The following is a 15,514-nucleotide window of genomic DNA, read 5'->3' as shown; positions in this document are numbered from 1 at the left end:
TTTTTTACGAATTAGAATTAAATGAAACTGTAATTTTAGCATTTATTTTGAATTAATAGTTTGTTAAATTGTTGATACTTGTTTTCGATATTTAATGGAATTCTTCATTACTTTATATTTCTTTTAAAAATAGTTTGGAAATAATGAAAAGGATAATTTGTTTGCTTAAGAGTATGATAATAGTTTTGGCTATTCTTTTTTTTTAATGTAAAATAAAACATGAGAATATTTTTTGTAAACTAATTACTCTTATTTGAAAGCATCCGAATATGTTTTTTAATCCCAAATAGCTGAAAAGATGAATCCTGAGTTAATGAAAGAGAAATGATGCTGAAAAAAGAATATTATGCGAAGAAAAAGAATCAAAACTAGAGCGAGCTTCTGCCTTGTTTACATGGATGCCAAAAGCCCCCGCATTTCTGAGATGGAAGGGATGCTCTCCGTCGGGTAAACCTTATTTATAAGTTGGACAAAACTCTCATACTTCTCCAGGAACTCCTTCTGCAAATTTATCATAAAATCAACACAAATACTACAATGGTGCTCACAGATGCAGCAGCACGAGAAAATTAGACCAATATACCTTGCATTTATCCCATAGAGAAGGCAACAACTCCTCCGACGCTAAGTTCTTCTGCAATCTCTTATACATCGTGCTGATCGACTTATCCACCTGTTAAACCAAAATTTATCATTCTCTTTAACAAACAAACCCAAATCTAGTACATCAATTCATTGACTTGACTTACCCCAGATAAACTGTATTTCACCACCTTCCTAAGATCCGCTTTTGACAATCCAATCTGGAATGGAATCTAATAAAGATGCCACACTTCATTAGCACAAGATGATAACGAAATATAGGGGTGTTTGGTTAACAAACAAGGTATTCTAGTCTTGAAACTAGTAATGCAAGGATTAGGGAGGTGGGAATTATTTTTTATTTAGTGGTTCGTTCATTGTATTAAATATTCGATATATAATGTATAACTTAAACTTGTGTTTGGTGTAAAACTGTACAAAATTTTGTCTACAATAATATCCTTGGACTTTTGTAGGGCTATTGAATTCTTATAACTCAATACAAATAGCAACCAAACTATACTGGTATTTTATTTATACGAAACTAAAATAGCAACCAAACTTTATACAAATCAATACTGATTTGTATACCTGGATTATTTACCTCAATACTGACAACCAGATGTCCTAAAAGGCCAAGTCATAGTCAATTGGGTTTAACCTAAAAGTTTGATGCACAACTAAGGAACCAAAAGGATGCAACATCGAGCCACTTGGTTCTAATAAAGAGGCTGAAGTAATGGTAAAAATCATAAACGTTGTTTATTGGTCATTACTTCAAGCCTATATGTACTCCCAAGACAGGCGGCAACGGAACTCAAAACCTTAAACAAGGAACAAGTCTAACTGGAACATTTGGCATCAGATCATCTTCTATAAGATATACTGAGTATAACTCTGTACTGTCATTAAGGCACTCATATATACCTTCGCCATTTATTCCTTCTGTGCTTGAACTAAACTTTCACATCAATCAAATGATAGATATAGCCATTTTTTTCATTTGATTAGTACTGATAGACTACTAGAATTACCAGTTAAGGCCAGTCAATTATTCTTATCTGATCCAAGTTTTTCGTCTTTTCGGTAGTTTTTATTTTAAGCAATTGTAACAGAGATATTTTAAATAGTAGGACATCAGTTGGTTTATATCAAATTCAAACAATAGAGATTGTTCTGAGACACCAGTTGCATCCAGCTTCAAAGTTAGTAAGAGAGAATTGCATGACAAAATTAAAAAGAACTATTGAACTACAAGGTTCAACCTGTCTACCCACCAAAATGGAAAAGAGAGAAAAAGACCAAAAAAGAAGACAGAATTTTAAACCGAAAATGAATGAGGTTGCATCATTTCTCACATGCAATTCATCACAAATGTTCAAATGTCTAAGCAAAAATAATATTTTCAATCCAGAGTTTTATTTTGGTCATATATTCTTTCAGTTGCTGTACGGAGAAGTTCAACAGAAGTAAAATTAATCAAATAAAGATTTAAGACTACACAATTTTCCTTAATTTTGATAGAAATCTTGTACTGGCACAAATTAGCAAGTTATCTAGTATCAGAGCATTGTCAAGACACCATCCTCGTACAAGGCAAATTAAGACACTCTGAAGTGATGGGCAGTCTGCAAATATCAATAGCCCGAGGAGTTCAAAAGAAAAAGGAACTAACCTCTTCTGGTGTAATCGTGTACATCAAATCCTCGATTCTTCTAGCAAATTGAAAGAGTCGCTCAAATTGCTGGGAGAAAGCATAGATTCTAAGGTATCTCATCAGAGAGAGTAAATAAAGTAATAACACTGCAAAAGCATAGTAAGGAAATATTACACAACCATGAAGCATGAAATAGGATAACTTACATAGTAGATAATTGTGTTGATGTGGCGTGTGCAAGCCTGTTCATAAGATTCACTTGCTTGGTGATAGAATTTGGCTAAGGTTGGCACGACATTAGCCAGGTCATATAGACTGCACAGCTGTTTCAATCAGCACTAGAAGCAGATTTTGTGGTACAATAAATATATTTCTGAAACCAAAAGTGAACAATACCTATTTTGAAATGATGCATAGTTTTCTAAAAGCATGATATCTTGATATTTCAGGTCTGTTTGAGCAATTTTGTCCAAAGTAACAAACATTATAGTGACCTGCCAAATAATTAACAATCGAGCCACAAAATACAACATACATAAGGGAACAAATATAACTAACCATCACAAATTAAGAAATTAAACTCACTGCACTTTGAAAGAAAAAAGAGTTCTGCAAGTATTTCCCAATTCACACTCAGCTTACTTTTATTTTCTATTATTGGATATTTAAACAGTATAAGTCACTGCATTACCTATCACAATACTCCCATCAGGAAAAAAAATGGTAAAACAAGAGAACCAGTAACACATATTATGTCATTCTAACATTTTCAACTGTTCATTTCACAGCTTAATGGTCATTGACAGAAGCACTCACAAACTTTGTGTATGCCTGATCAACCAAATCCCTTGATTGCCCTTGAATGTACTGCTCCATACGGGTTGCAAGGGTTGCAAATCTAGATGAAAAATCATACACCCAATGAAATGATTGACAAGTTAGGCCGAAATAAATACTTGAAAGCATTATGAGGCAAAATAAGTACACATTCTGATTTTGAGGCTGAATTACTGAAAGGCTTACTGCCTGTAGTTGTAAATAAGGTTATTCAAAGAGTCGTTGAAGGGAATTTTACAAGGTTCAGACCTATAATAAGCTCACAGCATAAAAGCAATAATGAAGCTAATCAACTGTAACAAAGAGGTAACAACGACAAGGCAGAAACCCACATTTCATAAATACTAAGGAAAATTTCAGGCACTATTCAATTGGGGGACATAAAATATAAAATGGTATACTCTTGCTCCTATGTGATAAAGAGAAATCAGCAGAAAATAATAAAAATAACACAGGCAGGCAAACTTTCATTCAAATTTGGAGGAACTATTTGCGTGTATACATAAAAGAGCCGTAGAAAATCAATCAACTTTTCATTTCCATACTGGGGAGGGGAAGAAATAATATCCTCATGAAAGAACTTTCACAATATACCATTCATAGTGAGACTAATCTCCCAATGAAGTAAATACGGGAAAAGGGTTATAATGTAGCATACTAGCATATCTAAACTTGTTGCACTAATTAGATTACACTCGAAATGGGAGGACAGATAAAAGTAGAAAGCTCTTAGTTTAGCGGCTGAAGTTTAATTTGACAATCTCGACTTACTTCCATTAACAATAACTATGCACTTCCAACTCTATCTAAACACAAACATAATTTGAACCATTATGACAGTAAATCTAATCCAAAGAACTATGGAAGTATACAAAAAACATAACATGAAACTCAGTTTACCTCGGTATGAATGATAAAACTCCCAACTGTCTAATATTTCGCTCATTTCTTTCAATTTGATGGCATGTCTCCTCCACAAACTGCAAAGTTTAGGGAAAACTGAGAAAATTTCATCCCTTTTGAACTGCAAAATATAGATGGCTATGAGGGATACAATAGCTCACACGGCTGAACTGCATTGAAATTCTTGATTCCAAGTCATCAAGCAAGATACGCACAAATCCTGTTGCATCAGCCTTCTGATCAGGAATATAACGCTCTGTGATTCCATGCATTGATATGCAGCACATAGGATCAATTTTGCCTGCCCAATCCACCACAGCAAAGAAGTCTTCCTGAAGCACATAAACAGGTAAAGATAATATTATCAGTGATATTCTTTTTATAGTTTTGTTTCGTCAGAAAAATATGAAAGATCTTTAGTTAAGTGAAACGACAATCCAATCAACAACTATGCCCATGAAAAAGAACCACGCTATTGTGGCAATCATAAATTCCAAACCACAATGTATGAGAAAATGAGAGAGGGGGCTGGAAAAAAAAATGAGTACCAAAAGAACATATAAAACTTGACAAAATAGTCCAGTGCTAATTCCTCACGATAAGGACAAAAAATTATCTTAGACAATGCAACAAAAAGATCAGCGGACTTGGTTTACTCAAGGGCCTGCTTCTCTGTGGCACATAAGGAAGCAGCGGTACAGCATAGAGGTCCAAAGTCCATCTGCTAAGATCAGGTACAAAGGCATTGACACAAGAAAAGAAAAAAAATGTCAAGCAGTCTGCTTGATGAAGCAAAATAGATATTCTTGTTCCTATTTACAAAAATAATTTTCAAATTCTACAGGACAACTAAGGTAGTAGCATGGAATTGATAGTAACATAAGCTATAGTCCACCAGATAAATTTTCAACACCACAGTGATTTGAAGATACAGATATCATAGAATGCATATCCAATGAATAATAAATGAACTAAACACAGACAAGACTCTGATGTAGTCTTGTATTCAGCATCCATATTAAGTGAAACTTGAGAGGTCTTCCTCACTCTATTAACCTGACCTATTGTGTCATCTCTTTTCTGTTTCCATAGCACTGATGTTTGAGTATACAAAGAATCGGATAAAGTGTACATTAAGCGTCTCAAAAATCAAACAAATTATGCACTAAGGAATGTCCTCTTTGCACCAAACAGGAAAAATCAAACAAGAAAGAATAATCGGCACTTACCAAAAACTTTTGTTATTAGAAAACAAGACTATTGTAAGGGAAAACTGTAACATTACTTGGATTCCATCAAGCAAATCATGTAGTGATTCATTTAGTGCCTCTAGATCTGCAGAATTCTGTCCTGCAAAATAGCAAGATGGTGGTCCTTGATAAATTCCAAGCAGGACAAGGCAAGAGCAGAAACCAGGAAAAATTACCAGATTTATTGTCATTCTCATCTATATCCATGATGCCTAAATCATCATTCTTATCATCTCCAGTTTTGTTTCCATTGGCAACACCTTCTGGTGGAAGCAGTGTTGGAACTTCAAAGCACATAAAGTGTGCAAAGAAAGAACTCTGGGATTTGGAAATTTAGAAAAAAAAAAACTGATGATACACTTTGGGTAGAGAAAGCAACATAGACATTCATACGCATATATACCAGGAAAAAAAATAAACTAGAAGAAAACCTCATCGACAAGGAGTGGGATAAATATTGTGAGCATTTTAGCATATGCCTCAGAGGCTGCAGACGTGTCTGCATTATTCACACTCTGATTCAAACCTGTCAAACCTTCAAACCACACAATAGGATTTTTGGATGCCTTTGTACTGGAACGAAGCTCATTTGCAAACTCACGAGCCTGGAAAGAATAGCAGACATAAGCATTGTTAGAATAGTAATAGGTATATACAATTCTACTTAGAATATGACTAGTAATAGTAATAGGAATAGGAATAGTATATAGTGTCCTACTTAGAATAGGATTGTATTGTAGTGTCCTAGTTGGAAAAGGAGTCTATTGTAGTGTCTATAAATATAGTCAGTAATAATGTAGAGACAACGATTCAATAATAGCTTTTTCCAATATTTCTCACATGGTATCAGAGTTTCTACGATTTTGGTAGAAAATCAAAGAGCTTCCATAGCTAGCGGGTGGCTATTACTAGTATATGCTGCCCATCTGGTCAATGATTATGTTAGCAAAAGTTGGGTCACCGTGTATCTTTTTAGTGACTACTTTTTCATATTTAATTTATGTAGCACCATGCCATATTTTCGATGACTATGTTCTTATATCTAATTTGTGTAGCACCGTGCCATCTTTCCGATGACTACTTTTTCATATATGATTAGCATAGCACCGTGTCATCCTTCCGATGACTACTTTTTCATATTTACTTTGTGTAGCACAGTGTCATCTTCCGGTGACTACCCTTTTTTGCATATCTGATTTGTGTAGCATCGTGCATCTCTCCGATCTACGTTTCATATTTAATTTGCGTAGTACTGTCGATTTTTCTAAACTACTTTCTCATATCTAAGTCGCATAGCATCGTGTGTCTTTTTCAGTTGCTCATCACATTTGATTTACATAGTTCCATTCGTCTTTCCGGTGACTCCTCAAATATGATTTGCGTAGGATTGTGCCACCATTCTGACCCTACCCATATAATATCTCTTTTTCAGTAGGGTCGTGCCATCATTCCGACCCTACCCATATTATTTCTCTTTTTCAATAGGGTCGTGCCATCAATTCGAACTTTCCTATGTAATTTCTATTTTCTAGTAGGGTGATGCCATCATTTCGACCCTACCCATATAATTTTATTTCTTAGATTGTGACCACTTTTAGCCATCAAATCTAATACTCCGGTGTATGAGCATGTTTCAGCCAAATTTTCGGTGAATTTCTTGTTTAATATCGACTCATCTATTGATTTCAACACTATCCATATACTTTATACTAGATTTTGAGCACTTTCTGGCGACCGTTGCATTGTGAAGAAGTCTATTTAGAGCAACCACCTAATTTTGTTGCTCAGGAGGAGTTTAGTAGCCTTGTATGTCAATTGTGTAAGTCATTCTATGGTCTGAAACAGTCTGCAAGTTTGGTTTGGGAAGTTCAACACTGTAATTCATCACTCTTTGTTTTATCGACATTATGCATCAAATCCTGTATTTTATGAGAAGACTAAGCACATTAATTGTTGACTGTCAATTTTGTGAAGTCGAGTGATCAACTTGCAGATATTTCATCAAGCTCCTCATCGGTCCTCGTATTAATTACATTTGTAACAACCTATATACATATGATTTGTATGCACTAGCTTGAGGGGGAGTGTTAGAATAGTAATAGGTATATACAATCCTACTTAGAATAGGATTAGTTGTAAGTTTTGGTACCAAAATTGTACAATCTTATTCATCCATAGAGATACATATTTATAGTATAGAAAACTGACTAACTAGCTATCAGATCCCTTGATTCTGGCAGATTTGAGAATCAAGGGATGATTTTATTGATCTAATATCCTAACCTATTGAATAGCAAATCAGATATGATTTTATAAGATCAATTTAAATCCTACAAAATCATATATGATCACACTTAGACATTTACAAATCAACACTCCCCCTCAAGTTGGCATGTAAATATTTGTCATGCCTAACTTGCTTACAAGAATTTAAAACTTTTTGTTTAAACAAGCCTTTTGTGAAAATATCCGCAATTTGCTAATTTGTTGTGACGAAAGGCATGCACACATTTCCTTCTTCAATCTTCTCTTTTATGAAGTGCATGTCCACTTCAACATGCTTTGTTTTGTCATGTTGAAGAGGATTGTGAGCAATACTTATGGCGGCTTTGTTGTCACAGTACAACTTCATTGGTAACACAAACAACTTTTTTAGTTCTTCCATCATCTTCTTGAGCCAAAGCATTTCACAGATCCCATGGGTCATAGATCAATATTCAGCTTCAGCACTGCTCGAGCTACTACATTCTGCTTTTTACTCCTCCAAGTCACGAGATTTCCCCAGATAAAAGTGCAATATCCTGATGTAGAGCTCCTATCAAAAGTAGAACCTGCCCAATCTGCATCTGTAAAGCTTTTAATGCCTCTATCTTGACCTTTTCTGAAAAATAATCCTTTCCCTGGTGAACTTTTCAGATATCTAAGAATCATGTAGACCGCTTCTTGGTGCTCTTCTTTCGGAGAGTGCATAAATTGACACACTAAGCTTACAACAAAGCTATATCAGGTCGAGTGTGTGATAAGTAGATCAACTTCCCCACTAGTCTCTGATATTGACTTTGGTCAACTAAATTTCCTTCTTTGTTTCCAAATTTTATATTCGAAACAATAGGTGTTTCAGCTGGACGACAACTACTCATGCCTGTCTCTTTCAGAAGATCTAGTACATACTTCCTTTGTGACACGATAATGCCTTCTTTTGATCTTGCTACTTCCATGCCAAGAAAATATTTCAAATGTCCTAAATCTTTGATCTCGAATTCCGACGCCAACTGTGTCTTTAAATTCTTCATTTCGGGGAAGTCATCTCCTATAAGTATAATATCGTCAACATACACTTTCCCTCAAGAGAGTGTCGAATGAACATGGTGTGATCTGCTTGCCCTTGAGTGTACCCTTGTTTTACAAACTGAGTAAATCTCTCAAACCAAGCTCCTGGAGATTGTTTGAGCCCGTAGAGAGATTTCTTTAGCTTGCACACTCTAGTTCCATATCTTCAAAACCCGGAGGAGGATCCATGTAGACTTTTTCTTCGAGTTTTCCATTCAAGAATGCATTCTTCACATCTAGTTGTTTAAGGGGCCAATCAAGATTAACAGCAATGGTCAGCAACGTGGCAACTGGAGCGAATGTCTCAAGATAGTCAATTCCATAGGTTTGAGTGAACCCTTTTGCTACCAAACGTGCCTTATACCTCTCCAAGGACCCATCTGATTTAAATTTGATGGTAAACACCCACTTCAACCCACTATTTTCTTTTCACATGATAGTTCCACCATTTCCCAGGTTTCATTTCTCTTAAGAGCATTCATCTCCTCTAGAATTGCCTCTTTCCACTGGGGACATTCAAAGTATCTTGCACATTTCTCGGTATCTCCATTCCAAATAATTGAGAAAGAAAAGTTGTATAGGAAGGAGACAAGTTTCTATATGACACAAAATTTGACATGGGATGGTTTCTGACTTTTCTTACTCCTTTACGTTTGGCAATTGGAAGATCAAGGTCTAAAATAACAAGGGGAAAATCAGAATTAGATTTTGGAGAATTACCTTGTATATCAGTAAGATCTTACGGAGTGGACTTTTGGTTCTGATGAGCGTCCTTAATCTCTTTTTCTTGATTCCAGTTTCTTCTCATGTAAACCTGCAATTCTTTTGTTTGTTCCATGTCCTTGTCATTAATTGCATCATGAAAAGATTCTATTGTCTCAGTTTCCTTATTTTCATTATATAATTTGGGATCTCTTACCTTATCAAGGTTGTTACTACCAAAAGTACTATTTCCCGTATCTATCATAAAAGGTAGATCCTTTTGTTTCTCGCATGTGAGGTCGCGAAAATCCTTACTATCCATTGAATCTTCACTATGTTTCTCCCCCTGAAGATGAGTTCCAAATAATAATTGAGATTCAAAAAAGGTGACATCCATTGTGACAATAACCTTTCTAGTATTTGGGTCATAACACTTGTATCCCTTTTGACTAGGGGCATAGCCAACAAAAATACATTTTTTAGCACGTGGATCAAGTTTACTCCTATTATGATCATGAACATGAACAAATACACTACATCCAAAGATTCTCAAAGGTAGATCAGTGGTCAATCTAGAAGTAGGGAAGTATGTCTTGAACATACTAAAAGGGGTTTTAAAATCTAGAACACGAGAAGGCATCCTATTAATAAGATAAGTGGATGTCAAAAGAGCTTCTCCCCAAAGAAATTTAGGGACTCCACTTGTGAATATTAAGGCTCTAGTTACCTTCATAAGATGCCTATTTTTTCTCTCAGCTACTTCATTTTGTTGGGGTGTATTAGGACATGAACTTTGGTGCACTATTCCCTTGGAAGTGAAAAAATTGCCTAGATGGTCATTAAAATACTCTCCCATTATCACTCCGAAATATTTGAATCTTCTCATGAAATTGTGTCTCAACCATAACATAAAAAGCCTCAAACATATGTTTTACTTCACTTTTGTCTTTCAATAAGTACACCCAAGTTAGTCTAGTGTGATCATCTATGAAACTCACAAACCACCTTTTTCCATTTACATTTGCTACCCAAGAAGGTCCCCAAACATCGCTATGGATTAACTTAACGTGTTTTGTGGCACTATATTTTTGGGAGTAGAAGAATCAGATTTACTGGTTTGGAGAACTTGGAGAAATTTGGGCAGCAGCTCTACTTGTTCCTTAGTGAAAGGTTGTGTTTCTAGAGAAGATTGTAGCCCTGGTTCTTTGCTGGTACACTGAAGGGTCTGACCATGGTTGTCTGCCATTTTTTTGTTCCAGCTAGGCAGTTTCCTATTGATATTCCAACAAGTCTCACAATTGTGCCCATATTTTTTGCAAAAATCACACCACGGCTTCATTGTTGTCTCTTGTCAAAATTGTTAATAGAACTCTCGGCTTCTAATGATGTCGTTGGCTTCTATTTTCTTGACAGCAGTGTTGTTTTAGTTACAAGAATAACCTTGCTCTGATACCATGTAAGTTTTGGTACCAAAATTGTACAATTTATTCATCCATAGAGATACAAATTTATAGTATAGAAAACTAAACTAACTAGCAATCAAATCCCTTGATTCTGGCAGATTTGAGAATCAAGGGATGATTTTATTGATCTAATATCCTAACCTATTCAATAGCATATTAGATATGATTTTATAATATCAATTTAAATCCTACAAAATCATATCTAATCATACTTGGATATTTACAAATCAACATAGCACTTGAACTTCCTATATTTTTGGAGCCAAAAATATCAATCCCGAACGACATATTGTGGATTTTGAAAGGATCTGATCGCCAGAAAATTGGCCAGAATCAGGAAAAAAATGTATATGGTCAGCCTCGGAATTTAGAGGTGATCCCACTGGAAAAAAGAAATTGCTTAAAAATTGTTTTTGAAAAACACAGGCAGAAAATTTTTATTCGGACAACAATTTAGGTCACCGGAAAATTGCACAGTGACGGCTGATTTAATTTTCTCACCATGGCTCTGATACCATGTGAGAGATATTAGACAAGAATATGATTGAATTGTTGTGTCTACATTTTACACTAACACCCTATTCATAGATACTACATTGGACTCCTTTTCCAACTAGGATTCCTTTTCTAAGTAGGATTGTATATACTTATTCCTATTCTAACAGATACAACTTGTAATGGTCCTAGAACAGACAGGGAAAATATGAGAAAACCTTTTCCGTATGTGAATTAAGATTTACTCCTACAGAGGTTTGAGCTAAAAGTGAAACAAGGTTTTAGAGCACACTATAGAGTCTTATTCCTATGCACGAATCAAATAAAATGCAAATCTTTGCTTTAGGTTTCACCAGACAATTAACCCTATGCCAAGCCTTGATTTCAACACCCTACATGGAGTAAGTTTCAGGAATTTACTCAATCACTTTTGATAGTAAGAGTTATGTGGTCCAATTATCTTTAGTTCCTTCAGCGAATTTTCTAGCATAAAAGGCATTACCAAATTTACTTACACTTGAACTACAAGTTGCTTGGCAGCAAAGAACTCTTGCTCTTGAAAAGGACTCTCACACTCCTAGATCATGAAGGAATGTCTTTGAACTGACAATGTTGTGGTACCCTTGTTCTTCTTTCTATAATTTCTCAGTTCCCTTACATCTGTTTTCCATTCTTCTTATTTCCAATGCTGCTACTCCACTTTAACACCTTTGTTGCCTTTCCTCTCTCTCTGTGTCTCCACAGCTACCCTTTCTCTACAGCTTGTTATTGTTCCAACAGAACAGCTTGCTCTCTGAATTCTTTCTGAGATGCTACTGCAATGATCTTAATGATTTGGCCAGCTAAACGTCCCAACAAAATGTGCTTCTTAAAGTAGACAAATTCATCTTAAAAGAAGGTTCAACCAGCAATTCTTTAATGGGAAAGCTGCTATAGACAAACAGGTGATACATGCCTTTGAGAGTTTGGAGATGAAGAAAACAGATGTCTACCAGCTTAAAAGTGCAAATAATGGCCAGTGAACTTAATAGGCATTTAAGTAACCTACTCAACAGAAAGAAGCAAAAGAAGAAATAAAAGCACAACAAGAGAATTAAAAGACAAATTAATGAAGATAATAGCTTTCTGACCTCCCGGCGCAAAAGCAAGTTGAGGGAGGTACAATAAGCTTTTCTTAAAGGGCCCAAGCAATTCTTATCAAGACTCTGCAAATGCAAAGGATTGAGAGAAAGATACCAGGAAGTATTAAACAATGCTAAAATTCGACAAGTTGAATCAATCTGACCTCCAAATGCTGCAACAGACGAGCATATGTCCTGCACTTGTATCGGAGATCAGCATGGTCAGGCCTTTTCAATTGCCCACGCTGTTTAATTTATATTATCAGCAGTCTTCAAATAACTATTTTTGGAAAACTCATGACAATTAGTTCAAGTAAAACTGATCTACATACCTGAGAAAAATAACTCTTATCACTCATCATAAAATCCACCAAACTGGAAAAATAGTTTCTCAAGAATTCAGATGCTCTTCGAACAAACGTCGTTTTCAACTTGTCAACTTCTGCTCGTTTTTCTTTCACCTGTAAGAGATTCAGGGATTTCACAGCTAAAAGTTGCTGCATCTTTTACAAGTAATGTATTAATTTTGATATAAGTAACTTTCTGTGTTCAAATGCAGAGATGGCCTAGCCTTATCTGTGTACTTTATATGCTAAAGCACAATAACAAAAATGAAGCAAAAAGAAAAGCACAGAAACGAATAAGCAAGTGAACATACAGCTCTCATGTTTGAGTAGCTAGGATCCAATTTAGGTGATTCAAGACCATGTAGAGCATTAGTTAGCCACTCACATGCCTCAATGTTCTGAGGCATTCTTGCCTCTTCAAATGAACCACATGTTAAACACGCTGCATACTACAAAACCAAGAATGAATATGTGAAGAAAATTAATTTATTAGATGTCACCACGACCTAGCTCCAAGAAAGATAGAGAAACACCTCAGAAGGGATACGTAGTCTTTCAAGAAGCCTATCAAGTTCCTCTATCAATGCCTTGTTGTTTACTGACTGCATTTCCAGCTTGTTGTTGCGGGTTTCTATCTGCATATTGTGAAAGAACCAGTATTGCATTAGCAAAAGAGGTCTACATTCAAATAGTACTTACTTCCTCCATCCCAATTATGTTGTACCGTTTGACTTGGCACAAAGTCTAAGAAAAAAAGGAAGACTTTTGAATGTGGTCTAAAGCTGTTGAAATTTGCTTTCAATTACTGCAGCAAGTTTTTAGCATAATAAGTTAGTTAGATTTAGGATGAATTTGAATTTTAAATTTCTATTAGGTTGTTTTAGTTGTTGAGATTATTTAGCATTTTGAATTTTTGTTATGCAGATTTTCTGTTAATTATATTTTCAAATTGGCTATTTAAAGCTCTCCTATGCTTAAAAATTATTGAAAGTTTCAACCCTTTTTTGTTGTACCATCTTTTCAAAAAGTGCCAACAGTGGTATATAGTCTCACTGATCTTATGGAATATTTCTTAGAAAGAGCTATTTTCAACCCATTTTTAACCCGTTGAGGCTATTTTCAACACAATTTTTTTTGAGATAAGGGTAACTTTGTATTCACACATAAAATTCATCATTCAATAAATGATGAATTAGAAACTTACAACCCACAGAGTGGTGGGCACACCCCCATTTGGGTACATTTACAAGTTTCCTATGAAATCTACCAAATTTACTGCCTCCCCTACAAACTCTTGTTTACACCAAAAAAATAGCAGGCTTATACACTTCATCCTAATCTTCAGTATGTTGACTCTCTGATCTTCAAAGCACCTATCATTCCTTTCTCTCCATAAGGTCCACCATATACAAGCTCATATTGTCTTCCACCAATCTTCATATCTCTCTCTGTTGCCAATTCCTGACCATTGATTCATCAACTCCAGGGTTGTCTTGGGCATCACCGAGCTAACTCCAAAAATGCACAAGAAATTGTTCCATAAGGTTATGGCAGTGTTGCAATGCATAAACAAATGATTATTGACTTATGTTTTCCACTCACACATAAAACATCTAGAACATACCTGCCATCCTCTTTTCTGCAGTGCCTCATGTGTGAAGCGGGCTTTCCTGCACACTAGCCATGAGAAACAAGTCACCTTTGGTGGACTTCTAGCTTCCAAGATTTCCTTCCAAGGCCCTGTGTCTGTTGCTATCTGATTGGAATCGATATTCCAGTAACATGACTTGACTATGAAGTGGCCTTTGCTATGTAATTTCCAGATTGGCTTCTCTGGGCTCATAGAAATACCAGGGCAAGTGTTTAATGTTCCCAGAAGGCTTGCTACTTGTCTAATTTCCCAGCCATTTATTGCTCTCCTGAAGAGTAGGTTGCATCCTTGTTGGCTCCACACCTGAGAATTAGTATCATTTTTCTGCAAGCTCAAAGAGTATAATTGGGGGAATAAGTTTCTCAAGCTGTTCTCCCCTACCCAAACTTCATTTCAGAAAGCATTTTTCAGACCATTACCACCACCAATAGAGATGTTGTTGATAAAGTAAGGCCAAAGTCTCCTGATTCTTTTTTATAAAGTAAGGCCAAAGTCTCCTGATACTTTTCCAGACACTACAACCAAATGTGCTCATGACTTCTTCAGCTATCTAGTAGCTAAGTAAGCCATACTTTCCTGCTATGTACCTTCTCCATAAGGCCCCATCTTCTGTGCAGAATCTCCATAACCACTTTTGTAGGAGATAATTGTTCTGTTTGCTGAGGTTCCTCAATCCAAGACCCCCTTGTTCTCTGCTAAGGGTAAGAATATCCCATTTCACCATATTGTAGAATATAGCCTCTCTTCTGCTTATTCCCTTTCCATAGGAAGGATCTTCTCAATCTATTGATTCTTTTTTCCATGCTTTTAGGAATAGGAAATAGGCTCATCATGTATGTAAAGATGGATCCTGGGCCTAACTCAACCTCAAAAGCTAACTTATGAAGGGAGGATTGTCCAAGTCCATATAAGGAGACCAAATTCCCATCCCTTTCCGATGTGGGAATTCTTAACAAAAACTAGGTCAAAGGAAAGTGGGCCCAAATTTGGGCCCAATTCTTTTGGACCCAATTGCTGGAGAAAATGCTAGAGCCCAACCTTTACAAATCCTTTCAGAAGACATTTTTAACATTGAGATAGCAGCGAATCAAACGAAGGAAAATAAAGCTCAAAGCCAGATTACACCATGGAATAGGGACGATGGGGAACTGGAAGTTGCGAGACATATGGTAGACA

At 35.8% G+C, this 15,514-nt stretch overlaps 1 protein-coding gene across 3 annotated transcripts in view; it reads right to left on the bottom strand.

Annotated features, from left to right (window-relative positions):
- Positions 1-228: 228 nt before the first annotated feature.
- The window catches only part of LOC102585066 (exocyst complex component SEC3A-like), a 33,741-nt gene continuing 18,455 nt past the window's right edge, over positions 229-15,514 (bottom strand). For all 3 annotated transcript variants that reach the window (XM_006354195.2, XM_015311716.1, XM_015311717.1), the window contains 17 exons: positions 13,221-13,322; positions 12,999-13,136; positions 12,673-12,801; positions 12,505-12,585; positions 12,350-12,424; positions 5,661-5,834; positions 5,406-5,547; positions 5,265-5,329; positions 4,141-4,311; positions 3,977-4,056; positions 3,056-3,137; positions 2,636-2,733; positions 2,446-2,554; positions 2,258-2,326; positions 750-815; positions 584-673; positions 229-501 (listed from right to left, as the gene is read on the bottom strand). In XM_006354195.2, coding sequence (XP_006354257.1) covers positions 391-501; positions 584-673; positions 750-815; positions 2,258-2,326; positions 2,446-2,554; positions 2,636-2,733; positions 3,056-3,137; positions 3,977-4,056; positions 4,141-4,311; positions 5,265-5,329; positions 5,406-5,547; positions 5,661-5,834; positions 12,350-12,424; positions 12,505-12,585; positions 12,673-12,801; positions 12,999-13,136; positions 13,221-13,322 — 1,782 coding nt within the window. In that variant the 3' untranslated portion in view covers positions 229-390. The remainder of the gene's footprint in view (positions 502-583; positions 674-749; positions 816-2,257; positions 2,327-2,445; positions 2,555-2,635; positions 2,734-3,055; positions 3,138-3,976; positions 4,057-4,140; positions 4,312-5,264; positions 5,330-5,405; positions 5,548-5,660; positions 5,835-12,349; positions 12,425-12,504; positions 12,586-12,672; positions 12,802-12,998; positions 13,137-13,220; positions 13,323-15,514) is intronic.

The sequence above is a fragment of the Solanum tuberosum genome, unplaced genomic scaffold (genome assembly GCF_000226075.1).
Source record: "Solanum tuberosum cultivar DM 1-3 516 R44 unplaced genomic scaffold, SolTub_3.0 scf00168, whole genome shotgun sequence".
NCBI lineage: Eukaryota > Viridiplantae > Streptophyta > Magnoliopsida > Solanales > Solanaceae > Solanum > Solanum tuberosum.
This window is presented reverse-complemented; position numbering and strand designations above follow the sequence as displayed.